General features: G+C 50.5%; 1 protein-coding gene across 1 annotated transcript in view; it reads left to right on the top strand.

The window, feature by feature from the left end:
* LOC132832876 (dynein axonemal heavy chain 6-like) overlaps positions 1-24596 on the top strand; it is a 670564-nt gene that overhangs the window by 393475 nt on the left and 252493 nt on the right. The window contains exons 49-57 of the mRNA XM_060851082.1: positions 3653-3890; positions 5076-5405; positions 5648-6040; positions 6256-6993; positions 7084-7615; positions 7914-8438; positions 12388-12555; positions 19833-19922; positions 22102-22299. Coding sequence (XP_060707065.1) covers positions 3653-3890; positions 5076-5405; positions 5648-6040; positions 6256-6993; positions 7084-7615; positions 7914-8438; positions 12388-12555; positions 19833-19922; positions 22102-22299 — 3212 coding nt within the window. The remainder of the gene's footprint in view (positions 1-3652; positions 3891-5075; positions 5406-5647; positions 6041-6255; positions 6994-7083; positions 7616-7913; positions 8439-12387; positions 12556-19832; positions 19923-22101; positions 22300-24596) is intronic.

Raw genomic sequence — 24596 nt, 5'->3', positions numbered from 1 at the left:
CATTAACCAATTCTCATTCCATACCAGCATATTTCGCCAAATCTCAATTAATTTTGTTTACCAACCTCTTGTGCTGTACCTTGTTAAACGCTTTCTAAAAATCTAAATATATCACATCCACATTTATCTAGTTACAACCTGGAAAACCTCCAACTGATTTGTAAAGTGTGATTTCCCTTTCATAAATCTGTGTTGACTCTCATCAATCCTACCATTATTTTCTCAGCATCACGTTGTTGCATACTTTATTCTAGATTCCAGCATTATCCCTACAATTGATGTTGGGCTATCAGGACTGTAATTTCTCATCTTCTTTTTCCACCCTTTCTTAAATAGTGGGATTACATTTTCTATCTCTCAATCTGCAGGAACCATCCAAGAGTCTGTCGGAGTTTGGAAGATAACCTCCACCTTATCTCCTTTCTCTACATCCATCTCTTTCTGGACCTTGGATCTTCACTTTTAGGGGATTTGTCCACTTTTAGATCCATTAATTTCTCTGGTGTTACCTTTTTTTATTACTATCAATAACAATTTAAATTAGTTCACAATAGATTCACTGTTATTTTGGGAGAGTTTTATGATGTTCCTCCCTGAGGACAGGTACAAACTATGTGTTTAATTTCTCTGCCATTTCCTTATACCATCTTATAAATTCTTTACTTGTGATGGACTTTTTTCTTACAAATCTTTTGTTATTTAAATACCTGCAAAAGCTTTTATAGTTGAATTTTATGTTTCTTGCTATTTTGCTCTCTATTTCCATTTCTCAATCTGTTTCTTGGTCTTCCTGAGCATAATTATAAATAGCTCCCAATCCTCAGGCTTACCATTTTTATTGGCAACTTTATAAGACTTTTTCTTTCACCTAGTTTAATCCTTGATTTCTTTTGATCGCCACAAAGTCATAGAGATCTATAGCACAGAAAATGACTGTGTGTTGGTCTAACTAATCTAATTCCATTGCATGCCCCATAGCCTTGTATATCTTGACATCACAAGTGCAGATCTAAACACATCTGAAATGTTGTGAGGGTTTCTGCCACTCTTATAGGTAGTGAGTTTCAGATTTCTACACCCTCTGGATGATTTTTTTTTCCCACATCCCTTCTAAACCCTCTGCCCCACGCTTTAAATCTGTGTTCCTCGTCATTGATCCATCTTCCAAGGGGAAACGTTCCTTCCTGTCCAATCTATCTATGCCTCTCATAGTTTTATACATCTCATCATATCCCCCCAAGGGATATTCCTTACTAGACTATATGCATCAAAACAATGTTTTTTTCTGTTGCAAATGATGTGTTAATTATTTTAACATAAACTAATACCTGTCCCCTGTCATATATTTTGACCTAGTTTCCCAGGTCACTGTAACCTACTTTCCCCCATAGCTTTATAGTTTCTGTTTACATCGAAGACCTATTTTCTGAATTCACTCATGAGCATCACTGGCTAGGCTAGCACTTACTGCTCATTCCTACAACCCAGAAAGAAGTTAAGAGTCAACCATATTGCTGAACTCACATGTAGACCCAGCCCAGATGACGATGGCAGATTTCCTTCCCCTAATGGACAGTATTGAACAATGTGACCTTTTAATGCATTGGGCAGGTGGGTCATTACCAGGCTAGAGTTTTATTGAATTCAAATGTCACCACATACCGTGATGGGATTCAAACCCACGTCCCGAGAATGTTATAGGCCTGAGAGTTTGAATGATTAGTCCAGTGACATTGCCATCACTCTTCCCTAAAAGGCAAGATTCTCAATTAGTCCCTTTTCATTGGCCCAGACTGGAGGGAAGATAAACCTCTGCCTGGAAGGGCTTTCCCAGATGCTGTTATTAATAACCAAGACACATCCCAGCCTGAAATCTGGCCTTGACAGATCATCATTTGTTTTGTTTGGTTTTAACAAGGTGATCTCTTACTGAAGTGCAAACTGGCAATGTTATAGATATGGTTTTAATAAGAAAACAGAAATGTATCCTGTAAAAGACCTTTCCACCAACACTTTACAGTCCTCAAACACCAGAAAGAATTCCCTTCCGATCCACATCTATAGGTTTCTTTCAATTCCCAGTCTTTAGAGTTTGGTAGCATTTTCCTTGAATTTCCTCATTCACTAACTAAGGTTAGACTTCTTCAACTTCAAACAACCTTTCCAGGATTCTAATCAGCTCCTTACATTCAGGTAATCTATTTCCTCACTGCTCTGAGCTAACTCTTTTCCTGAGGAAACCCTGTTTCTGAGATTGAATTTCAAGTGTAAACCGCAGCCAAGATATTTCCAATTTCCATTCAGCTCAAAGAAATCAATTTCAGATTCTTCTAAACCAAAAACAATGCTTTTCAATGTTTATTCCCATTGGAACAGGCTCACAATGTTAACAGGGCCCTATCCTCGCCCCAGGAACACACTTTTCCATCCTGAGTTTTAAGAAAAGGTTCTAGCTCCTTGGGATGAACTGCCAAGTTAATTGTTAAACTCCCACCACACACAGACCAACATCTACACGCCACTAGTTCAAAGTCCCAACTCTGAAATAAATGGTATTAAAATGTATAAAAGTCACACCTAACACGACACTGGTTGGGTCCTCAATATACTCCTCTACAAAACTATCTGGCATAACTATCTGACAGTATGAGTGTTAATTAGGTTGAGGCTGTTTGTATTGTAGATTTCAGTGTTCCATAATTACCGTATTCCCCTTTTGCTCCATGCAGTTCCAATTTCTTGATTCATACTGTCCTAATGGTTCCTATGTGACTTGGTGAGAAATGGTGCTGATGTTTTGGGTGGTTTGTGATGTTGAATGAGTGCTCTGTTCCAATCCACCCCCTTGGTCTATCTGAGTGCCTTTGTGTGTTCCTGCTCCCTTTGAGATGTTTAACAGTCCGTCTGGTTCACTGTCGTCTTCACACTGAACGGCTGATCAGTGGAGAAATGGCTCCAGAGCCCCACCAGCAGGAACAGGCTGGAATTACAGCATCTAGAAACTGAAATACAAACTGAGAAATCTATCAGACTGGAAGAAACAGTGTCACCTGCTACAGGCTAAAGCAGCCTGTGGCATCAAGATTGAGGGAAATGGTGACCACACCAGCCCCAGAAGTGCTCTTTTACAAAGGGGCTGGGATTGACACAGCTGTAATTGGCAGAGGAGGGGTTTGCTGAAGATTCCTGCTCAGGGTGACTTGCCCCCTTCCTTCCTGCCTGTCGGAGGAGCTACTGATTTCCTCCAACCTTCTGCTGCTTTCCTGGCTCTTGCAGATCGATGTCATGAGACTGAATGTCTTCCTTGTTTTCCTGTTTTGCTGCAGCCCTGCTCATATCCTCTGTTAAACCGACCCTGTGATAATGCCAACATCTAGTGCTTTGTAGATCAATTCCATCATCAGCACTTTTGTTTCTAGCCCATGGACAAGTATTCTTAGCTGTCGATTCTCATTAGGGACTGCTATCCTTCTGACCAGCCACCTCCTGCCTGCTTTGCTGTGTCATAGTCTCTGGTTCTCTGTGTACATTCGTACAGATGGATGGAGTGAACGTTTAAATTCCTCCAGGTTCCTATTCTGTCAAGGGTTTAAGTGTGATCTCTATCTTGAAAGCCCTTATCCAATGGTCAAACTTATAAAACTGCTTCCAGATATTCCAGAATTCCTGCCTATCAGCCTCAGCGACCTGCTTATACTCACCACACCTGGAGTGTTTTACAACACCATGATTGAAATAAACTTCAGAAAACAAGCCATAAACTTCATGATAGTGAAGGTCAAATTCAATGGAAAGTGCAGGAGGGCATCGCAGGAGCAGTACCAGGCAGACCTGAAGATGAGGCACCAAGCTGGTGAACAGGATTACTTCGATGTCAACCAGCATCAGCAGTAAGTGATGGACAGAACTAAGGGATTCCACAGCCAACAGAACAGATCGTAGCTCTGCCGTCCTGCCACATCCAGTTGTGAATGACGGTGGTGGACAGTTAAACAGCTCACTGGAGAAAGAGGCTCCACAAAGATCCCCATTCCTCAATGGTGGAGGAGCCCAGCACATCAGAGCAAAGGTTAAGGCTGAAACATTCACAGCAATCTTCAGCCAGAAGTGCTGAGTGGATGATCCATCTCAGTCTCCTGCAGTGGTCCCCAGCCTCACAGAGACTAGTCTTCAGCCAATTCAATTCACTCCACGTGATGTCAAGCAACGGTTGGAGACACAGGATACTGTAAAGGCAATGGGCCCTGACAACATTCCAGCAATGGGACTGAAGCCTTGTGCTCCAGAACTTGCCGGTCCCTGAGTCAAGCTGTTCCAGTACAGTTACAGCACTGGCATCTACCTGACAATGTGGAACATTGCCCAGGTATGTCCTGTACATAAAAAGCAGGACAAATCCAACCCAGCCAATTACTGCCCCATCAGTCTCCCCTCGATCCTCAGTAAAGTGATGGAAGGGGTCAGGAACAGTGACACCCAGTTTGGGTTCCCCCAGGGTCACCCAGCTCCTGACCTCATCCCAGCCTTGGGTCAAACATGGACTAAAGGAGCTGAATTCCAGAGGGGAGGGGAGAGGGACAGCCCTTCACATCAAGGAGCCCGGGCAAAACTGGAATCAATGGGTTCTGGATTAGTGGTGCTGGAAGAGCACAGCAGTTCAGGCAGCATCCAACAAGCAACAAAATCGACGTTTCGGACAAGAGCCCTTCATCAGGAATAAAGGCAGTGAGCCTGAAGGGTGGAGAGATAAGCTCAGGGAGGGTGGGGGTGGGGAGAGAGTAGCATGGGTATCAGGGGGCAAACTCTCTGCTGGTTAGGGTCATACCTGGCACATAAGGAGCTGGTTGGAGTTGTTGGAGGCCAGTCATCTCAGTGATTCAAGAAGGCAGCTCATCATCACCACCTCAAGGGCGACTAGGGATGGGGAATAAATGCTGATCCTGGATTGGTGGTGCTGGAAGAGCACAGCAGTTCAGGCAGCATCCGAAGGTCAGCCAGCGACCACCACATCCCACAAATGAATGCTAAAACATGAGCACAATACTCTGGATGCTGAAGTCTCGATATAAAAACAGCCAGTCCTGGAGAAACTCAGCAGGACCCGGGAAACCTGGTGCGATGGTGCAGTTCCCTATCCCTGATCGCGGGAACCCCATTCCGAAGGTGCAGTTCCTGATCCCCAATCCCGGGAACACCGTTCTGATGATGCAGTTCCCTATCCCCGATCGTGGGATCCCCGTTCTGATGGTGCAGTTCCTGATCCTTGATCCCGGGAACTCTGGTCCAATGGTGCAGTTCCCTATCCCCGATCACTTGAACCACATTCCGATGATGCAGTTCCCTCTCCTGATCGCGGGAACCCGGTCCGATGGTGCAGTTCCTGATCCCCAATCCCGGGAATCCCGGTCCGATGGTGCAGTTCCTGATCCCTGATTTCAGGAACCCTGGTCCAATGGTGCAGTTCCTGATCCTTGATCCCGGGAACTCTGGTCCAATGGTGCAGTTCCCTATCCCCGATCACTTGAACCACATTCCGATGATGCAGTTCCCTCTCCTGATCGCGGGAACCCGGTCCGATGGTGCAGTTCCTGATCCCCAATCCCGGGAATCCCGGTCCGATGGTGCAGTTCCTGATCCCTGATTTCAGGAACCCTGGTCCAATGGTGCAGTTCCTGATCCCTGATCTCGGGAACCCTGGTCCAATGGTGCAGTTCCCTATCCCCGAACCCAGGAACCCCGTTCTTGTGGTACAGTTCCCTATCCCCGATCCCAGGAATTCCGGTCCGATGGTGCAGTTCCTGATCCCCGATCCCGGGAGCACAGGTCTGATGCTACAGTTTCCTATCCCCGATCCTGGGAACCCCATTCCGATGGTGCTGTTCCCTATCCCCGATCCCGGGAACCCCGTTCCGATGGTGCCATTGCCGATCCCAGATCCCGGGAACCCCATCCCGATGGTGCCTTTCCCAATCACAGATCGCGGGAACCCCATTCCGATGCTGCAGTTGCCTATCCCCGATCGCGGGAACGCATTCCGATGGTGCAGTTCCTGATCCCCGATCCCGGAAGCACAAGTCCGATGGTGCAGTTTCCTATCCCCGATCACGGGAACCCCGTTCCGATGATGTAGTTCCCTATTCCTGATCCCAGGAACCTCGTTCCGATGGTGCAGTTCCCTATTCCCAATCGCGGAAACGGGTTCCGATGGTGCAGTTCCTGATCCTCGATCCCGGGAACCCCGGTCCGATGGTGCAGTTCCCTACCCCGATCGCGGGAACGCGTTCCAATAGTGCAGTTTCCTATCCCCGATCCCGGGAACCCCATTCCGATGGTGCAGTTCCTGATCCACGATCCCGGGAACCCTGTTCTGATGGTGCAGTTTCCTATCCCAGATCCCAGGAACCCCGTTCCAATGTTGCAGTTCCCTATCCCCGATCCCGAGAACCCTATTCCAATGATGCAGTTTCCTATCCCAGATCCCAGGAACCCCGTTCCAATGATGCAGTTCCCTATCCCCGATCCCGGGAACCCCGTTCCGATGGTGCAGTTCCTGATCCAAGATCCCGGGAACCCTATTCCAATGATGCAGTTCCCTATCCCCGATCCCGGGAACCCCGTTCTGATGGTGCAGTTCCTGATCCACGATCCCAGGACCCCCATTCCGATGGTGCAGTTCTCTATCCCTGATCCCAGGAACCCCGTCCGATGGTTCAGTTCCCAATTTCCGATCCCAGGAACCCCGTCCGATGGTTCAATTCCCAATTCCCAATCCCAGAAACACCATTCCGATAGTGCAGTTCCCTATCCCCGCTCCCGGGAACCCTATTCCAATGATGCAGTTCCCTATTCCCGATCACGGGAACCCCATTCCAATGGCGCAGTTCCCTATCCCCGATCCCGGGCACCACGTTCCGATGGTGCAGTTCCCTATCCCCGATCCCGGGAACCCTGTTCCGATGATGCCGTTCCCGATCCCAGGAACCCCGTCCGATGGTTCAATTCCCAATTCCCAACCCCAGAAACCCCATTCCGATAGTGCAGTTCCCTATCCCCGATCCCGGGCACCACGTTCCGATGGTGCAGTTCCCTATCCCGATCCCGGGAACCCTGTTCCGATGATGCAGTTCCCGATCCCGGGAACCCCGTTCCGATAGTGCAGTTCCCTATTCCCGATCCCGGGAACCCCGTTCCGATGGTGCCGTTCCTGATCCCCGATCCCGGGACCCCCGTTCCGATGATGCCGTTTCCGATCCCCGATTATGGGAATCTTGTTCTGATGGTGCAGTTCCCTATCCCCGATCCGGGGAACCCCGGTCTGATGGTGCAATTCCCTATCCCCGATCGTGGGAACCACATTCCGATGGTGCAGTTTCCTATCCCCGATCCCGGAAACCACATTCCGATGGTGCAGTTTCCTATCCCCGATCCCGGGTGCCCCGTTCCGATGCTACAGTTCCCGATCCCAGATCGCGGGAACCCCGTTCTGATGGTGCAGTTCCTGATCTTCGATCGCGGGAACCTCTTTCCGATGGTGCAGTTCCCGACCCCTAATCCCGGGAACCTCGTTGCGACGGTGCAGTTCCTGATCCCCGACCCCAGGAACCCCGTTCCGATGGTACAGTTTCTTTCCCTGATCCCGGGAACCCTGTTCTGATGGTGCAGTTCCCTATCCCCGATCCCGGGAACCCTGTTCCGATGGTGCAGTTCCCTATCCCTGATCCCGGGAACCCCGTTCCGATGGTGCGGTTCCCGTTCCCCGATCACGGGAACCCCGTTTCGATGGTGCAGTTTCCTATTCCCGATCCCAGGAACCCCGTTCCGATGGTGCAGTTCCCTATTCCAGATCCTGAGACCCCCGTTCTGATGTTGCAGTTCCCTATCCCCAATCGCGGGAACACGATCCGATGGTGCAGTTCCTGATCTTCTATCCCAGGAACCCTGGTCCGATGGTGCAGTTCCAGATCCCTGATCCCGGGAACTTCGTTGCGACGGTGCAATCTCCTATCCCTGATCCCGGGAACCCCGTTCCGATGTTGCAGTTCCCTATCCCCGATCCCAGGAACCCCGTTCTGATCGTGCTGTTTCCTATCCCCGATCCTGGGAACCCCATTCTGATGGTGCAGTTTCCTATTCCCTATCCCGGGAACCCCGTTCCGATGTTGCAGTTTCCTAATCCTGATCCCGGGAAACCCGTTCCGACGGTGCAGTTTCCAATCCCCGATCCCGGGAACCCCTTTCCGATGGTGCAGTTTCCTATTCCCGATCCCGGGAATCCCGTTCCGATGGTGCGGTTCCCTAACCCCGATCTCGGGAACCCCGTTCTGACGGTGCAGATTCCTATCCCTGATCCTGGGAACCCCGTTCCGATGGTGCAGTTATTGATCCCTGATCCAGGCAAACCCGTTCCAATGGTGCAGTTCCCAATCCCAGGAAGCCTGGTCTGACAGTCCCAGATATTGGAGTTGTGGTTAATACAATCCCTAATATTGGAGAGGGGTTTAATACAGTCCCTGATAGTGGAGAGGGGTTTAATACAATCCCTAATATTGGAGAGGGGTTTAATATAGACCCTGATATTGGGGAGGGGTTTATTACGGTCCCTGATATTGGAGGAGTTTAATAAAATACCTGATGTTGGAGAGGGGTTTAATACAGTCCCTGATATTGGAGAGGGGTTTAATACAGTCCCTGATATTGGAGAGGGGTTTAATACAGTCCCTGATATCGGAGAGGGGTTTAATACAGTCCCTGATATTGGAGAGGGGTTTAATACAGACGCTGATATAGGAGAGGGGTTTAATACAAGCAACCAACATTGGAGAGGGGTTTAATACAGACCCTGATATTGGAGAGGAGTTTAATAAAATACCTGATGTTGGAGAGGGCTTTAATACAGACCCTGATATTGGCGAGGGGTTTAATACAGTCACTGATATTGGGGAGGGGTTTAATACAGTCCCTGATATTGGAGTTGGGTTTAATACAGACCCTGATATAGGAGAGGGGTTTAATACAATATCTGATATTGGAGAGGGGTTTAATATATTCCCTAATATTGGAGAGGGGTTTAATACAATCCCTGATATCGGAGAGGGGTTTAATACAGTCGCTGATATTGGAGAGGGGTTTAATACAATACCTGATATTGAATAAGCGTTTAATATATTCCCTGATATTGGAGAGGGGTTTAATACAGTCCCTGATATTGGAGAGGGGTTTAATACAGTCGCTGATATAGGAGAGTGGTTTAATACAATACCTGATATTGAATAAGCGTTTAATATATTCCCTGATATTGGAGAGGGGTTTAATACAGTCCCTGATATTGGAGAGGGGTTTAATACAATCCCTGATATTGGAGAGGGGTTTAATACAGACACTGATATAGGAGAGGGGTTTAATACAATATCTGATATTGGAGAGGCGTTTAATATATTCCCTGATATTGGAGAGGGGTTTAATACAGTCCCTGATATTGGAGAGGGGTTTAATACATTTAAAGTCTGGTTGAAGATTTGTAGCTCGGGTGACCGTTGTTGTGGTTCTGTTCGCCGAGCTGGAAGTTTTTGCTGCAAACGTTTCGTTCCCTGGCTAGGGAACATCATCAGTGCTATTGGAGCCTCCTGTGAAGCGCTGCTTTGATGTTTCTTCCGGTATTTATATTGGTTTGATCTTGCCGCTTCCGGGTGTCAGTTTCAGCTGTAGTAGTTTGTATGTGGGGTCCAGGTCGATGTGTCTGTTGATGGATGTTCTTGTTGACGGATGTTCTTGCCGTTTCTGGGTGTCAGTTTCAGCTGTAGTGGTTTGTATATGGGGTCCAGGTCTATGAGTCTGTTAATGGAGTTTGTGGATGAATGCCATGCCTCTAGGAATTCCCTGGCTGTTCTCTGTCTGGCTTGTCCTATGATGGTAGTGTTTTCCCAGTCAAATTCATGTTCCTGGTTGTCTGAGTGTATGGCTACTAGGGATAGCTGGTCGTGTCGTTTTGTGGCTAGCTGATGTTCATGGATGCGGATTGTTAGCTGTCTTCCTGTTTGTCCTTTATAGTGTTTTGTGCATGGTATTTTGTAAACTACGTTAGTTTGGCTCGTGCTGGCTATTGGGTCCTTTGTTCTAGTGAGTTGTTGTCTGAGTGTGGAAGATGGCTTGTGTGCTGTTATGAGTTCTAAGGGTCGCAGTAGTCTGGCTGTTAGTTCTGAGATGCTCCTGACGTATGGTAGTGTGGCTAGTCCTTTTGGTTGTGGCATGTCCTCGTTCCGTGGTCTATCTCTTAGGCATCTGGTGATAAAGTTGCGTGGGTATCCGTTTTTGGCGAATACCTTGTATAGGTGTTCCTCTTCCTCTTTTCGCAGTTCTGGTGTACTACAGTGTGTTGTGGCTCTTTTGAATAGTGTCCTGATGCAGCTTCGTTTGTGTGTGTTGGGGTGGTTGCTTTCATAGTTTAGGACTTGGTCTGTGTGTGTTGGTTTCCTGTGTACCCTTGTGGTGAATTCTCCGTTGGGTGTTCTCTCTACTAACACATCTAGGAATGGGAGTTGGCTATCCTTTTCCTCTTCTCTCGTGAATCGGATTCCTGTGAGTGTGGCATTGATGATTCGGTGTGTTTTTTCTATGTCTGTGTTTTTGATGATTACAAAGGTGTCATCGACGTATCTGATCCAGAGTTTGGGTTGGATTTGTGGTAGGGCTGTATGTTCTAACCTTTGCATAACTGCCTCTGCTGTGAGTCCCGAGATTGGTGATCCCATGACTCATAGCAGAGGCAGTTATGCAAAGGTTAGAACATACAGCCCTACCACAAATCCAACCCAAACTCTGGATCAGATATGTTGATGACACCTTTGTAATCATCAAAAACACAGAAATAGAAAAAACACACCGAATCATCAACGCCACACTCACAGGAATACGATTCACGAGAGAAGAGGAAAAGGATAGCCAACTCCCATTCCTAGACGTGTTAGTAGAGAGAACACCCAACGGAGAATTCACCACAAGGGTACACAGGAAACCAACACACACAGACCAAGTCCTAAACTATGAAAGCAACCACCCCAACACACACAAACGAAGCTGCATCAGGACACTATTCAAAAGAGCCACAACACACTGCAGTACACCAGAACTGCGAAAAGAGGAAGAGGAACACCTATACAAGGTATTCGCCAAAAACGGATACCCACGCAACTTTATCACCAGATGCCCAAGAGATAGACCACGGAACGAGGACATGCCACAACCAAAAGGACTAGCCACACTACCATACGTCAGGAGCGTCTCAGAACTAACAGCCAGACTACTGCGACCCTTAGGACTCATAACAGCACACAAGCCAACTTCCACACTCAGACAACAACTCACTAGAACAAAGGACCCAATAGCCAGCACGAGCCAAACTAACGTAGTTTACAAAATACCATGCAAGGACTGCACAAAACACTATATAGGACAAACAGGAAGACAGCTAACAATCCGCATCCATGAACATCAGCTAGCCACAAAATGACACGACCAGCTATCCCTAGAAGCCATACACCCAGACAACCAGGAACATGAATTTGTCTGGGAAAACACTACCATCATAGGACAAGCCAGACAGACAACAGCCAGGGAATTCCTAGAGGCATGGCATTCATCCACAAACTCCATTAACAGACACATAGACCTGACCCCATATACAGCTGAAACTGACACCCGGAAGCGGCAAGACCAAACCACTATAAATACCAGAAGAAACATCAAAGCAGCGCTTCACAGGAGGCTCCAATAGCACTGATGATGTTCCCTAGCCAGGGAACGAAACGTTTGCAGCAAAAACTTCCAGCTCGGCGAACAGAACCACAACAACGGGTTTAATACAGTCCCTGATATCGGAGAGGCGTTTAATACAATCCCTGATATTGGGGATGGGTTTAATACAGTCCCTGATATCGGAGAGGGGTTTAATACAGTCCCTGATAGTGGAGAGGGGTTTAATACAGTCCCTGATAGCGGAGAGGGGTTTAATACAGACGCTGATATAGGAGAGGGGTTTAATACAATACCTGATATTGAATAAGCGTTTAATATATTCCCTGATATTCGAGAGGGGTTTAATACAGTCACTGATATTGGAGAGGGGTTTAATACAGACCCTGATATTGGAGAGGGGTTTAATACAGTCCCTGATGTTGGAGAGGGGTTTAATACAATCCCTGATATCGGAGAGAGGTTTAATAAAATCCCTGATATTGGAGAGGGGTTTAATACAGACCCTTATATAGGAGACGGGTTTTATACAGTCCCAGATATTGAGCAGGGGTTTTCTGGAGTACAAATGTTTGACCAGTGCTTGTTGTGTTATGATTAAGGAGATTGACTGCCTTTTTCTGATCTGTGAACTCCTAGGTGAAGTGGAGCCCTGCTCAGTTAATCGACAATTCTTTTCTATTTGGAGATTTTCTGGAAATCTATGTCCCGAGCAACAATAGAATCTACAGACAGATTACAAATATGAACAAACTGGAAAATGTCCTGGCCAATTTCCATTTCAGGCACAGCTCCACAAATCTGAAAGTAAGAGACCGCACTCCCAGGGGACCATCATTACCTAAAGCCTCGAACCCTCACAGCATCTCCTCCCCTGTGAGACTGTCAGTCACACAACGACAGTGTTGGTGGTGAGCGTGTTACTCCTGAGAAACACCTCCAACTCAGTTTACCACAAAGACACCACCTTCACATGCTTTCCTCTTACTCTGAGACACGATGACCCCCAGCTGAAACCACCACCAGGCATCTGGTAATAGAGTTCTTTGTGGAAGTGACCAAGTTGATAGATGAAGGAAGGGCTGTTGATGTCTTATACATGGACTTTAATAAGGCGTTTGATAAGGTTCCCCATGGTAAACTAATAGAGAAAGTGAAGTCACATGGTGTGCAGGGTGTTCTAGCAGGTGGATAAAGAACTGGTTGAGCAACAGGAGACAGAGAGTAGTAGTTGAAGGGAGTTTCTTCAAATGGAGACCTGTGAGCAGTGGTGGTCCACAGGGGTCAGTGCTGGGGCCACTGTTGTTTGTGATATGCATAAATGATCTGGAAGAGTTAAAAATCACACAACACCAGGTTATAGTCCAACAGGTTTAACTGGAAGCACGAGCTTTTGAAGTGTCGCTTCGAAAGCTAGTGTGCTTCCAATTAAACCTGTTGGACTATAACCTGGTGAGGTGTGATTTTTAACTTTGTACACCCCAGTCCAACACTAGATCTGGAAGGGGGCACTATTGGTATGATCAGCACGTTTCCAGATGACATTAAGGTTGGTGGAGTAGCAGAAAGCATAAGGGACTGTCAGAGAATACAGGAGGATATAAATAGACTGGAGAGTTGGGCGGAGACGTGGCAGATGGAGTTCAATCCAGACAAATGTGAGGTGATGCATTTCGGTAAGACTAATTCTAGAGCGAATTATACTGGAAAAGGAAGAGCCTTTGGAAAAGTTGATGGGCAGAGAGATCTGGGAGTGCAGGTCCATTGTACCCTGAAGGTTGCTGCACAGGTGCATAGAGTGCTCAAGAAGGCATATGGTATACTTGTCTTCATTGGACAGGGTATTGAGTATAAGAGCTGGCAGATCTTGTTAATATTGTACCAGACATTGGTTCGGCTGCATTTAGAATACTGTGTACAGTTCTGGGCGCCACATTACCAAAAGGATGTGGATGCTTTGGAGAGGGTGCAGAGAAGGTTTACGAGGATGTTGCCTGGTATGGAAGGTACTAGCTATGAAGAGAGATTGAGGAGGTTAGGATTGTTTTTATTAGAAAAAAGGAGATTGAGGGGGGACCTGATGGAGGTTTACAAAATCATGAAGGGTATAGACAGGGTGGATAGACACAAGCTGTTTCCCAAAGTGAAGGATTCAATAACGAGAGGTCACGCTTTCAAGGTGAGAGGTGGAAAGTTTAAGGGGGATACACGCGGCAAGTACTTCACACAGAGGGTGATGGGCGTTTGGAACGCGTTGCCAGCAGAGGTGGGAGAGGTGGACAGATGCAGTAGGTGGGGAACAGAGGGATACAGATGCTTAGGAATTGGGCGAGAGGTTTAGACAGTTGGATTGGCTCAGGCTTGGAGGGTCGAAGGGCCTGTTCCTGGGCTGTACATTTTCTTTGTTCTTTGTTCTTCTATCTCTCCCTGTAATGGGCAGCACAGTGGCTCAGTGGTTAGCACTGCTGCCTGACAGCACCAGGGACACGGGTTCGATTCCCACCTTGGGTGACTGTCTACATGGAGTTTGCACATTCCATCCGTGTCTGCATGGGTGCTCCGGTTTCCACCCACAGTCCCAAAAATGTGCTGGTTCGGGTGAATTGGACATACTAAATTGCCCAAAGTGTTAAGTGTATTAGTCAGGGATAAACATAGGGTAGCAAAATGGTTCAGAGGGTCAGTGTGGACTTATTGGGCCAAATGCTGTGTTTCCACATTGAAGTGACAGTGATGGGGACAGAGACAGTGATGGGGTTAGTGACAGTGATGGGGACAGAGACAGTGATGGGGACAGTGACAGTGATGGGGACAGAGACAGTGATGGGGTTAGTGACAGTGATGGGGACAGTGACAGTGATGGGGACAGAGACAGTGTTGGGGTCAGTGACAGTGATGGGGACAGTGACAGTGATGGGGCCTGTGACAGTGATGGAGACAGTGACAGTGATGGGGACAGTGACAGTGATGGGGTCAGTGACAGTGATGGAGACAGAGACAGCGATGGGGCCTGTGACAGTGATGGGGTCAGTGACAGTGATGGAGACAGAGACAGTGTTGGAGACAGTGACAGTGATGGAGACACTGACAGTGATGGGGACAGTGACAGTGATGGGGACAGTGACAGTGATGGAGACAGTGACAGTGATGGGGACAGTGACAGTGATGGGGTCAGTGACAGTGATGGAGACAGAGACAGCGATGGGGCCTGTGACAGTGATGGAGACAGAGACAGTGTTGGAGACAGTGACAGTGATGGAGACACTGACAGTGATGGGGACAGTGACAGTGATGGGGACAGTGACAGTGATGGAGACAGTGACAGTGATGGGGACAGTGACAGTGATGGGGTCAGTGACAGTGATGGGGACAGTGACAGTGATGGGGACACTGACAGTGATGGAGACAGACAGTGATGGGGACAGACAGTGATGGGGACAGTGACAGTGATGGGGTCAGTGACAGTGATGGGGACAGTGACAGTGATGGGGACACTGACAGTGATGGGGATAGAGACTGTGATGGGGACAGTGACAGTGATGGGGACACTGACAGTGATGGAGACAGACAGTGATGGGGACAGTGACAGTGATGGGGACAGTGACAGTGATGGGGACAGAGACTGTGATGGAGACAGTGACAGTGATGGAGACAGTGACAGTGATGGGGACAGTGACAGTGATGGAGACAGTGACAGTGATGGGGACAGTGACAGTGATGGAGACAGTGACAGTGATGGGGACAGTGACAGTGATGGGGATAGAGACTGTGATGGGGACAGTGACAGTGATGGGGATAGAGACTGTGATGGGGACAGTGACAGTGATGGAGACAGTGACAGTGATGGGGACAGTGACAGTGATGGAGACAGTGACAGTGATGGAGACAGAGACAGTGATGGGGACAGTGACAGTGATGGAGACAGTGACAGTGATGGGGACAGTGACAGTGATGGGGACAGAGACAGTGATGGGGACAGAGACAGTGATGGGGTCAGTGACAGTGATGGGGACAGAGACAGTGATGGGGACAGTGACAGTGATGGGGACAGTGACAGTGATGGGGTCAGTGACAGTGATGGAGACAGTGACAGTGATGGGGACAGTGACAGTGATGGGGTCAGTGACAGTGATGGTGACACTGACAGTGATGGGGACACTGACAGTGATGGAGACAGAGACAGTGATGGGGACAGTGACAGTGATGGGGACAGAGACAGTGATGGGGTCAGTGACAGTGATGGGGACAGTGACAGTGATGGAGACAGTGACAGTGATGGAGACAGAGACTGTGATGGGGACAGTGACAGTGATGGGGACAGTGACAGTGATGGGGACAGAGACAGTGATGGAGACAGTGACAGTGATGGGGACAGAGACTGTGATGGGGACAGTGACAGTGATGGGGACAGTGACAGTGATGGGGACAGAGACAGTGATGGGGTCAGAGACAGTGTTGGGGACAGTGACAGTGATGGGGTCAGTGACAGTGATGGAGACAGTGACAGTGATGGAGACAGAGACAGTGATGGGGACAGTGACAGTGATGGGGATAGAGACTGTGATGGGGACAGTGACAGTGATGGAGACAGTGACAGTGATGGGGACAGTGACAGTGATGGGGACAGAGACAGTGATGTGGTCAGAGACTGTGATGGAGACAGACAGTGATGGGGACAGAGACAGCGATGGAGACAGTGACAGTGTTGGGGACAGAGACAGTGATGGGGACAGAGACAGTGATGGGGACAGTGATAGTGATGGGGACAGTGACAGTGATGGAGACAGTGACAGTGATGGAGACAGTGACACTGATGGGGTCAGTGACAGTGATGGGGACAGTGACAGTGATGGGGTCAGTGACAGTGATGGGGACAGTGACAGTGATGGGGACAGAGACTGTGATGGGGACAGAGACTGTGATGGAGACAGTGACAGTGATGGGGACAGTGACAGTGATGGGGACAGTGACAGTGATGGAGACAGAGACAGTGATGGGGTCAGTGACAGTGATGGGGACAGAGACAGTGATGGGGACAGTGACAGTGATGGGGTCAGTGACAGTGATGGGGATAGTGACAGTGATGGGGACAGTGACAGTGATGGGGTCAGAGACTGTGATGGGGACAGAGACTGTGATGGAGACAGTGACAGTGATGGGGACAGTGACAGTGATGGAGACAGAGACAGTGATGGAGACAGTGACAGTGATGGGGTCAGAGACAGTGATGGGGTCAGTGACAGTGATGGGGTCAGTGACAGTGATGGGGACAGTGACAGTGATGGGGTCAGAGACAGTGATGGGGACAGAGACAGTGATGGGGTCAGAGACAGTGATGGGGACAGTGACAGTGATGGGGACAGTGACAGTGATGGGGTCAGTGACAGTGATGGGGACAGTGACAGTGATGGGGACAGTGACAGTGATGGGGACAGAGACAGTGATGGGGACAGTGACAGTGATGGGGACAGAGACAGTGATGGAGACAGTGACAGTGATGGGGACAGTGACAGTGATGGGGACAGTGACAGTGATGGGGATAGAGACTGTGATGGGGACAGTGACAGTGATGGGGTCAGAGACTGTGATGGGGACAGAGACTGTGATGGGGTCAGTGACAGTGATGGAGACAGTGACAGTGATGGGGACAGTGACAGTGATGGAGACAGTGACAGTGATGGGGTCAGAGACAGTGATGGGGTCAGAGACTGTGATGGGGACAGAGACTGTGATGGGGTCAGTGACAGTGATGTGGACAGAGACAGTGATGGAGACAGTGACAGTGATGGGGACAGTTACAGTGATGGAGACAGAGACAGTGATGGGGACAGAGACAGTGATGGGGACAGAGACTGTGATGGGGACAGAGACAGTGATGGGGACAGAGACAGTGATGGAGACAGAGACAGTGATGGGGACAGAGACTGTGATGGGGTCAGTGACAGTGATGGAGACAGTGACAATGATGGAGACAGTGACAGTGATGGGGACAGTGACAGTGATGGGGTCAGAGACAGTGATGTGGACAGTGACAGTGATGGGGACAGTGACAGTGATGGGGACAGAGACTGTGATGGGGACAGTGACAGTGATGGGGACAGTGACAGTGATGGAGACAGTGACAGTGATGGGGACAGTGACAGTGATGGGGACAGAGACAGTGATGGGGACAGTGACAGTGATGGAGACAGTGACAGTGATGGGGTCAGAGACAGTGTTGGGGACAGAGACTGTGATGGGGACAGAGACTGTGATGGGGTCAGAGACTGTGATGGGGTCAGAGACAGTGATGGGGACAGAGACTGTGATGGGGACAGTGACAGTGATGGGGACAGTTACAGTGATGGAGACAGTGACAGTGATGGGGACAGAGACAGTGATGGAGACAGAGACAGTGATGGGGACAGAGACAGTGATGGGGTCAGAGACTGTGATGGAGACAGTGACAGTGATGGGGACAGAGACAGTGATGGGGTCAGAGACTGTGATGGGGACAGTGACAGTGATGGAGACAGTGACAGTGATGGGGACAGAGACAGTGATGGGGACAGAGACAGTGATGGGGTCAGTGACAGTGATGGAGACAGTTACAGTGATGGGGACAGTGACAGTGATGGGGATAGAGACTGTGATGGGGACAGAGACAGTGATGGGGACAGTGACAGTGATGGAGACAGTGACAGTGATGGAGACAGTGACAGTGATGGGGATAGAGACTGTGATGGGGACAGAGACAGTGATGGAGACAGTTACAGTGATGGGGACAGTGACAGTGATGGGGATAGAGACTGTGATGGGGACAGAGACAGTGATGGGGACAGAGACAGTGATGGGGACAGTGACAGTGATGGGGTCAGAGACTGTGATGGGGACAGTGACAGTGATGGGGACAGTGACAGTGATGGGGTCAGACACTGTGATGGAGACAGTGACAGTGATGGGGACAGTGACAGTGATGGGGTCAGAGACTGTGATGGGGACAGTGACAGTGATGGGGTCAGAGACAGTGATGGGGTCAGACACTGTGATGGAGACAGTGACAGTGATGGGGACAGTGACAGTGATGGGGTCAGAGACTGTGATGGGGACAGTGACAGTGATGGGGACAGTGACAGTGATGGGGTCAGAGACAGTGATGGGGTCAGTGACAGTGATGGGGACAGTGACAGTGATGGGGACAGTGATAGTGATGGGGACAGAGACTGTGATGGGGACAGAGACTGTGATGGGGTCAGAGACTGTGATGGAGACAGTTACAGTGATGGGGACAGAGACAGTGATGGGGACAGAGACAGTGATGGGGACAGTGACAGTGATGGGGACAGAGACAGTGATGGGGACAGAGACAGTGATGGAGACAGTTACAGTGATGGGGTCAGAGACTGTGATGGAGACAGTTACAGTGATGGGGACAGAGACTGTGATGGAGACAGAGACAGTGATGGGGACAGAGACAGTGATGGGGACAGAGACAGTGATGGGGTTAGTGACTGTGCTGGAGACAGTTACAGTGATGGGGACAGTGACAGTGATGGGGACAGAGACTGTGATGGAGACAGAGACAGTGATGGGGACAGTGACAGTGATGGGGACAGAGACTGTGATGGGGTCAGTGACAGTGATGGGGACAGAGACTGTGATGGGGTCAGTGACAGTGATGGGGACAGAGACTGTGATGGGGACAGAGACTGTGATGGGGACAGAGACTGTGATGGAGACAGAGACAGTGATGGGGACAGTGACAGTGATGGGGACAGAGACTGTGATGGGGACAGAGACTGTGATGGGGACAGAGACTGTGATGGAGACAGAGACAGTGATGGGGACAGTTACAGTGATGGGGACAGAGACTGTGATGGGGTTAGTGACAGTGATGGGGACAGAGACTGTGATGGGGACAGAGACAGTGATGGGGTTAGTGACTGTGCTGGAGACAGTTACAGTGATGGGGTCAGTGTTGGGGTCCATGACTGTGATGCGGACAGTGTGGGGGACAATGGGATTGGGAAAGACTGTGACAATGATGTCAACGTTGATGTTGATGGTAAAGGTGTGACTGCGTGTTTCTGTGTTTCACTCTCCAGGTCTCTCACCCCGTGTTCTTTAAAGAAGCTGTGGAACACATTGTCCGAGCAGCCCGAGTGTTCAGTCAACCTGGGGGACACCTGATGATGGTACATACTGCTTCCTGTCTCCCACACTTTGTCTGTCTCTGTCTCTCTTACACACACACCCACCCACACCCACACACATTACACACTAACACACACACATACTGCCTCTTCTTGCCTCTCCTTATCTACCTCTCTCGATCTCTATTCAGACACACACACCATCTTTCTCCCTGTCTGTCTCCCTCTCTATATATATTTGTGCGTTGGGATTGGAAACGGGTCTGTGAGGTGGGACAGTGGATGGGGTGCAGGCACATTCCAGGATGCTGTACACTCAGTGCTCTGAAGTGAGGGTCTGTAAAGGGACAGGGGTGTGTGGAGAAGCTAATGATCACAAAGGGAGGGAGATATGGACACGCCACATGTCTGGCTGTGTAGCGAATAGAGGGAAAATGGCATCCAGCCCCAACTAATATCCCAAGAGGTGTTTTACTGCAAGCTAACTTGCTTTTATCTTGTGAACCCCCTCTGTATGTCAGAACAAATGCAGCAGCACTGTACAGTGTGCTGAAGCCCCTCTGTATGTCAGCACAAATGCCGCAGCACTGTACAGCGTGCTGAACCCCCTCTGTATGTCAGAACAAATGCAGCAGCACTGTACAGCGTGCTGAAGCCCCTCTGTATGTCAGAACAAATGCAGCAGCACTGTACAGTGTGCTGAACCCCCTCTGTATGTCAGAACAAATGCAGCAGCACTGTACAGCGTGCTGAAGCCCCTCTGTATGTCAGCACAAATGCAGCAGCACTGTACAGCGTGCTGAAGCCCCTCTGTATGTCAGCACAAATGCAGCAGCACTGTACAGCGTGCTGAAGCCTCTCTGTATGTCAGCACAAATGCAGCAGCACTGTACAGTGTGCTGAAGCCCCTCTGTATGTCAGCACAAATGCAGCAGCACTGTACAGTGTGCTGAAGCCCCTCTGTATGTCAGCACAAATGCAGCAGCACTGTACAGTGTGCTGAACGCTCTCTGTATGTCAGCACAAATGCCGCAGCACTGTACAGTGTGCTGAACCCCCTCTGTATGTCAGAACAAATGCAGCAGCACTGTACAGCGTGCTGAAGCCCCTCTGTATGTCAGCACAAATGCCGCAGCACTGTACAGTGTGCTGAACCCCCTCTGTATGTCAGAACAAATGCAGCAGCACTGTACAGTGTGCTGAACCCCCTCTGTATGTCAGAACAAATGCAGCAGCACTGTACAGCGTGCTGAAGCCCCTCTGTATGTCAGCACAAATGCAGCAGCACTGTACAGTGTGCTGAACGCTCTCTGTATGTCAGCACAAATGCAGCAGCACTGTACAGTGTGCTGAACCCCCTCTGTATGTCAGAACAAATGCAGCAGCACTGTACAGCGTGCTGAAGCCCCTCTGTATGTCAGCACAAATGCAGCAGCACTGTACAGTGTGCTGAACCCCCTCTGTATGTCAGCACAAATGCAGCAGCACTGTGCAGTGTGCTGAACGCTCTCTGTATGTCAGCACAAATGCAGCAGCACTGTGCAGTGTGCTGAACCCCCTCTGTATGTCAGCACAAATGCAGCAGCACTGTACAGTGTGCTGAACCCCCTCTGTATGTCAGCACAAATGCAGCAGCACTGTACAGCGTGGTGAACACCATCTGTATGTCAGCACAAATGCAGCAGCACTGTACAGTGTGCTGAACCCCCTCTGTATGTCAGCACAAATGCAGCAGCACTGTACAGCGTACGGAACCCCCTCTGTATGTCAGCACAAATGCAGCAGCACTGTACAGTGTGCTGACCATCCTCTGTCAGCACAAATGCAGCAGCACTGCACAGCGAGCTGATGTTCTCCAGCAAGTTGTCTTTTTGTTTCAGGTTTCCACTAACGGCAGATCTTTGATTAATTTGCCTCCTGACAATTTCTCACCTGGTCATGGAGTCAGTGAAAATGCGGAATTACTGGACACAAATCTCATTGAAACCCCCAAGAAATGTGTGGGAGATCCGTGGAGGAAACCTATTTGACCCTCTGAAATGCAACTTTCTCTCTTCGTTCCCCACAAATGCTGCCTGTGGGGCTCAATATTTCCAACAGTTTGCTCGCGTTGTGAAGTTTTCATTCCCAGTGCCTGCAGGGTTTGGTTGTGTTTTGCCTTGTCTGAGGTGTGTTCCGTCCCAAGCCTAACCTTGTTTCCATGCTGTTGTTTTTCACCCAGGTGGGAGTGGACAGTACGGGCAAGTTAACCAACTCCAGCCTGGCCTGCTACGTTGCAGACTGTGAGCTTGCTGTGCTTTCCATTCGACAGGATTACAACCACAGCGACTTCCAGGAGGAACTGAAGAAATTCTTCAAACGGACGGGTGTCAACGGTGTGAAGACTGTCCTGCTGCTGACAGACGAGGATCTCATCAAGGTGCAGAGGAAGCAGCAACAGGGACAGGGGTGTGGATCTCCTGAATCACACTCCAGCCACTGCACTCCTGCAATGGCTGCTGGGGTCAAACAAATACCAACCCACTGAGGGAGCGAGAGAGAGATAGTGCACAGGCCGAGAGGGAGAGAGGGAGAGAGCGAGAGTGCACAGGCCGAGAGGGAGAGAGGGAGAGTGCACAGGCCGAGAGAGAGAGGGGGAGAGTGCACAGGCCGAGAGGGAGAGAGGGAGAGAGCGAGAGTGCACAGGCCGAGAGGGAGAGAGTGAGAGTGCACAGGCCGAGAGGGAGAGGGAGAGAGTGAGAGTGCACAGGCCGAGAGGGAGAGAGGGTGAGAGCGAGAGTGCACAGGCCGAGAGAGAGAGAGGGAGAGAGTGCACAGGCCGAGAGGGAGAGAGGGAGAGAGCGAGAGTGCACAGGCCGAGAGGGAGAGGGAGAAAGCGAGAGTGCACAGGCCGAGAGGGAGAGAGGGAGAGAGCGAGAGTGCACAGGCCGAGAGGGAGAGAGGGTGAGAGCGAGAGTGCACAGGCCGAGAGAGAGAGGGGGAGAGTGCACAGGCCGAGAGGGAGAGAGGGAGAGAGCGAGAGTGCACAGGCCGAGAGAGAGAGGGGGAGAGTGCACAGGCCGAGAGAGAGAGAGCGAGAGTGCACAGGCCGAGAGGGAGAGAGCGAGAGAGAGAGAGAGAGCGAGAGTGCACAGGCTGAGAGGGAGAGAGTGAGAGTGCACAGGCCGAGAGGGAGAGAGCGAGAGTGCACAGGCCGAGAGAGAGAGGGGGAGAGTGCACAGGCCGAGAGGGAGAGAGGGAGAGAGGGAGAGTGCACAGGCCGAGAGAGAGAGAGCGAGAGTGCACAGGCCGAGAGAGAGAGAGAGCGAGAGTGCACAGGCCGGAAGGGAGAGAGTGAGAGTGCACAGGCCGAGAGAGAGAGAGGGAGAGAGCGAGAGTGCACAGGCCGGAAGGGAGAGAGTGAGAGTGCACAGGCCGAGAGGGAGAGAGAGAGAGTGCACAGGCCGAGAGAGAGAGAGGGAGAGAGCGAGAGTGCACAGGCCGGAAGGGAGAGAGTGAGAGTGCACAGGCCGAGAGAGAGAGGGGGAGAGTGCACTGGCCGAGAGGGAGAGAGGGAGAGAGGGATAGAGAGAGAGAGTGCACTGGCCGAGAGGGAGAGAGGGAGAGTGCACTGGCCGAGAGGGAGAGAGGGAGAGAGCGAGAGTGCACAGGCCGAGAGGGAGAGAGGGAGAGAGCGAGAGTGCACAGGCCGAGAGGGAGAGAGGGAGAGAGAGAGAGAGAGCGAGAGTGCACAGGCCGAGAGGGAGAGAGCGAGAGAGAGAGAGAGAGCGAGAGTGCACAGGCCGAGAGAGAGAGGGGGAGAGTGCACAGGCCGAGAGGGAGAGAGGGAGAGAGCGAGAGTGCACAGGCCGGAAGGGAGAGAGTGAGAGTGCACAGGCCGAGAGGGAGAGAGCGAGAGTGCACAGGCCGAGAGGGAGAGGGAGAGAGTGACAGTGCACAGGCCGAGAGGGAGAGAGTGAGAGTGCACAGGCCGAGAGGGAGAGAGCGAGAGTGCACAGGCCGAGAGGGAGAGGGAGAGAGTGAGAGTGCACAGGCCGAGAGGGAGAGAGGGAGAGTGCACAGGCCGAGAGGGAGAGAGTGAGAGTGCACAGGCCGAGAGGGAGAGGGAGAGAGCGAGAGTGCACAGGCCGAGAGGGAGAGAGGGTGAGAGCGAGAGTGCACAGGCCGAGAGAGAGAGAGAGAGTGCACAGGCCGAGAGGGAGAGAGGGAGAGAGCGAGAGTGCATAGGCCGAGAGCGAGAGTGCACAGGCCGAGAGGGAGAGAGCGAGAGTGCACAGGCCGAGAGGGAGAGGGAGAGAGCGAGAGTGCACAGGCCGAGAGGGAGAGAGGGAGAGTGCACAGGCCGAGAGGGAGAGAGCGAGAGTGCACAGGCCGAGAGGGAGAGAGGGTGAGAGCGAGAGTGCACAGGCCGAGAGAGAGAGAGAGAGAGTGCACAGGCCGAGAGGGAGAGAGGGAGAGAGCGAGAGTGCACAGGCCGAGAGGGAGAGAGGGAGAGTGCACAGGCCGAGAGAGAGAGGGGGAGAGTGCACAGGCCGAGAGGGAGAGAGGGAGAGAGCGAGAGTGCACAGGCCGAGAGGGAAGAGTGAGAGTGCACAGGCCGAGAGGGAGAGGGAGAAAGCGAGAGTGCACAGGCCGAGAGGGAGAGAGGGTGAGAGCGAGAGTGCACAGGCCGAGAGAGAGAGAGGGAGAGAGTGCACAGGCCGAGAGGGAGAGAGG

The sequence above is a fragment of the Hemiscyllium ocellatum genome, chromosome 3 (assembly GCF_020745735.1).
Source record: "Hemiscyllium ocellatum isolate sHemOce1 chromosome 3, sHemOce1.pat.X.cur, whole genome shotgun sequence".
Taxonomy (NCBI): Eukaryota; Metazoa; Chordata; class Chondrichthyes; order Orectolobiformes; family Hemiscylliidae; genus Hemiscyllium; species Hemiscyllium ocellatum.
This window is presented reverse-complemented; position numbering and strand designations above follow the sequence as displayed.